General features: G+C 37.9%; 1 protein-coding gene across 1 annotated transcript; it reads left to right on the top strand.

The window, feature by feature from the left end:
• Positions 1–1,331: 1,331 nt before the first annotated feature.
• LOC139853545 (uncharacterized) lies at positions 1,332–1,964 on the top strand. Its single transcript, XM_071842933.1, has one exon. It carries the CDS (start codon positions 1,332–1,334, stop codon positions 1,962–1,964), a length of 633 nt encoding a protein of 210 aa, XP_071699034.1.
• The last annotated feature ends 398 nt before the right edge of the window (positions 1,965–2,362 follow it).

Below are 2,362 nucleotides of genomic sequence, written 5' to 3'. Positions count from 1 at the left end.
TATTGAGTCAACAGCAAGCGTCGATTTATTGTCGACTTGACTGACTTTTAGAGCCTAAATTAACTTTCAGGCAGGATTTAAACACATGGAAATTTGATTTTACCTTTTTCATGGCGTCTTAATTTTATTTTATATTTTTTGAAAAAATTTCCTAACTATTGGCCGAATGTCCACTCGAAAGAAATCTCTCTATCCGTCGAATAGAGAGAGGGATGACTTTCTCTACTTTTAAGAGTGTTTTCACTCTGAATGGAGAAATGACTTTTTTTTATTCTCGGATATGGAAGGATTGTCTACATCTCCTCTTCCCCTGCACCACTTATGTGATATTGAGTTTTGTTGTAATAATTATTTAATAATGATTAATATCTAATAAAATTATCCTATAAAAAAGAAAAAATTACTTTCCTAATGCGAACATAAGTGGATCAGGTAAAAATCTTAATTACTCCGTATATATTTATTTAACACGTATTACTCCGTACCTTTTTTTAAGCTAAATATTACTCCATATATTACTTCTTAATTACTCCGTATATATTTATTTAACACGTATTACTCCGTACCTTTTTTTAAGCTAAATATTACTCCATATATTACTTCGTATGATTATATTTATCTCATAATGGTGTATCATATAGGATACACGCATAACGACATCATTTTTATACAGAAAACTCGATCAAAGAGCACAAGAGATAACTAAATTTAGTAATTTTCAGCATTTGCCGCCCAGCGTTTATCAGGCCGCTCAGCGTCAAGCGTAAGCCCTGCAGGCAGCTTCTATGCATAAGCCCTTTAACTCGGCGCGTGAACGGCACGCAGCCACGTCAGCACACGCCACCGACATTCCGGATACTTCACGTAACAGAACCATTCAGTGATTGACACGTGTATCCCGTGAATTTCGGACATTCTACGCCTATAAATAGACCCCCTGGGTCACCACATTTCACATCATCATTCTGATCTGAACTTCAGTCAGAGAGAAGTACGTTTTCTCTCTCACACAGTTCTTTCTCACTCTAAACATATATTAGCCGCTTAGCAGCAACGCGCTATACGGATCAATTCCAGATTGATCCTCAGATTGATTGAGGCCACCCCACGGATCATCCATCCGTGTTCCGGGTCTGCAGAGATAATTTCTCGAGGGCAAACAACAATCAACATTATACGCCACACGCTAAGCAGCTATTTTCTGTACTAGTACCTTAAATCCGCTATACGGAAAATCGTACTAACAGATGGCGCCACCCGTTCTAAAGAACCACTAAACTTTCAAGAGCACCAAAAGGCATAATTGTCAGATAGCTCCCATTGAAGCAAACATGATACATTCATGGCAAGCCGGACAGCGGAGAAAAGCAGAAACATTAGAAGACTGGAAACAAGAAATGATTGCTTTTCCTTCCATGTTTAACACCAATCCATCTGACGCTCCTGTAGTGATTGAAGCTCGAATAGAAAATTGTGTTATTGGAGGAATATATACTGATACCGGAGCAGGAGCAGATATCATGTATGAACATTGTTTTATACAACTACCGGACAGAGTTAAGGAAAAGCTAAAGGACACATTTGTTCCCTTAGCAAGTTTTGCTAATGATCTGTCATGGTCAGAAGGAAGCATAGTTTTAGAAGTAGTATTGGGAAAAATGCCATTTAAAAGAACTGCTCATATTGAATTTTTGGTTGTGAAAGCAAATACGCAGTATAATGTCATTTTAGGACTATCAGCCATGATGGCATTCGGAGCTGTGACGTCAACGGTACATGGAATGATCAATTTCCCCACACCGGCTGGCATCGCCACGCTGTACGCTGAACGAAAAAGACCAATAGAATGTGTACAAATAAACAGAACAGCTGTTAACCCAATCATTCATGAAGATGGGTCAATATCACCAAATCCAGAGTTTCCAGATCAGAAAATCATAATTGGAAACACAATAACAAAATAAACAAAAGAAAAGCTTTACAAAATCTTAGCCACAAATTTGGATGTTTTTGCATGGCAAGATTCTGATATGACTGGAGTACCACGTCATGTAGCTGAACATAAGCTTGGTGTGAATCCTAATATTCCACCAGTGTGTCAAAAGAAAAGAGGCATGGCTCCAGATCGAACAAAATTTCTCAAAGAAGAAGTTAAAAAATTGGTGGATGCTGGAATTTTGAGGGAAGTAAAATACCAGACATGGGTAGCAAACCCGGTTATGGTAAGAAAGCCAGATAATTCATGGAGGATGTGTGTAGACTTCACAGATTTAAATAAAGCATGTCCAAAAGACAATTATCCTTTACCAGAAATCGATTGGAAAGTGGAGTCTGTAAGTGGGTATCAGTTTAAATCCTTTTT

This window comes from Rutidosis leptorrhynchoides, chromosome 6 (assembly GCF_046630445.1).
Source record: "Rutidosis leptorrhynchoides isolate AG116_Rl617_1_P2 chromosome 6, CSIRO_AGI_Rlap_v1, whole genome shotgun sequence".
Classification (NCBI taxonomy): domain Eukaryota; kingdom Viridiplantae; phylum Streptophyta; class Magnoliopsida; order Asterales; family Asteraceae; genus Rutidosis; species Rutidosis leptorrhynchoides.
This window is presented reverse-complemented; position numbering and strand designations above follow the sequence as displayed.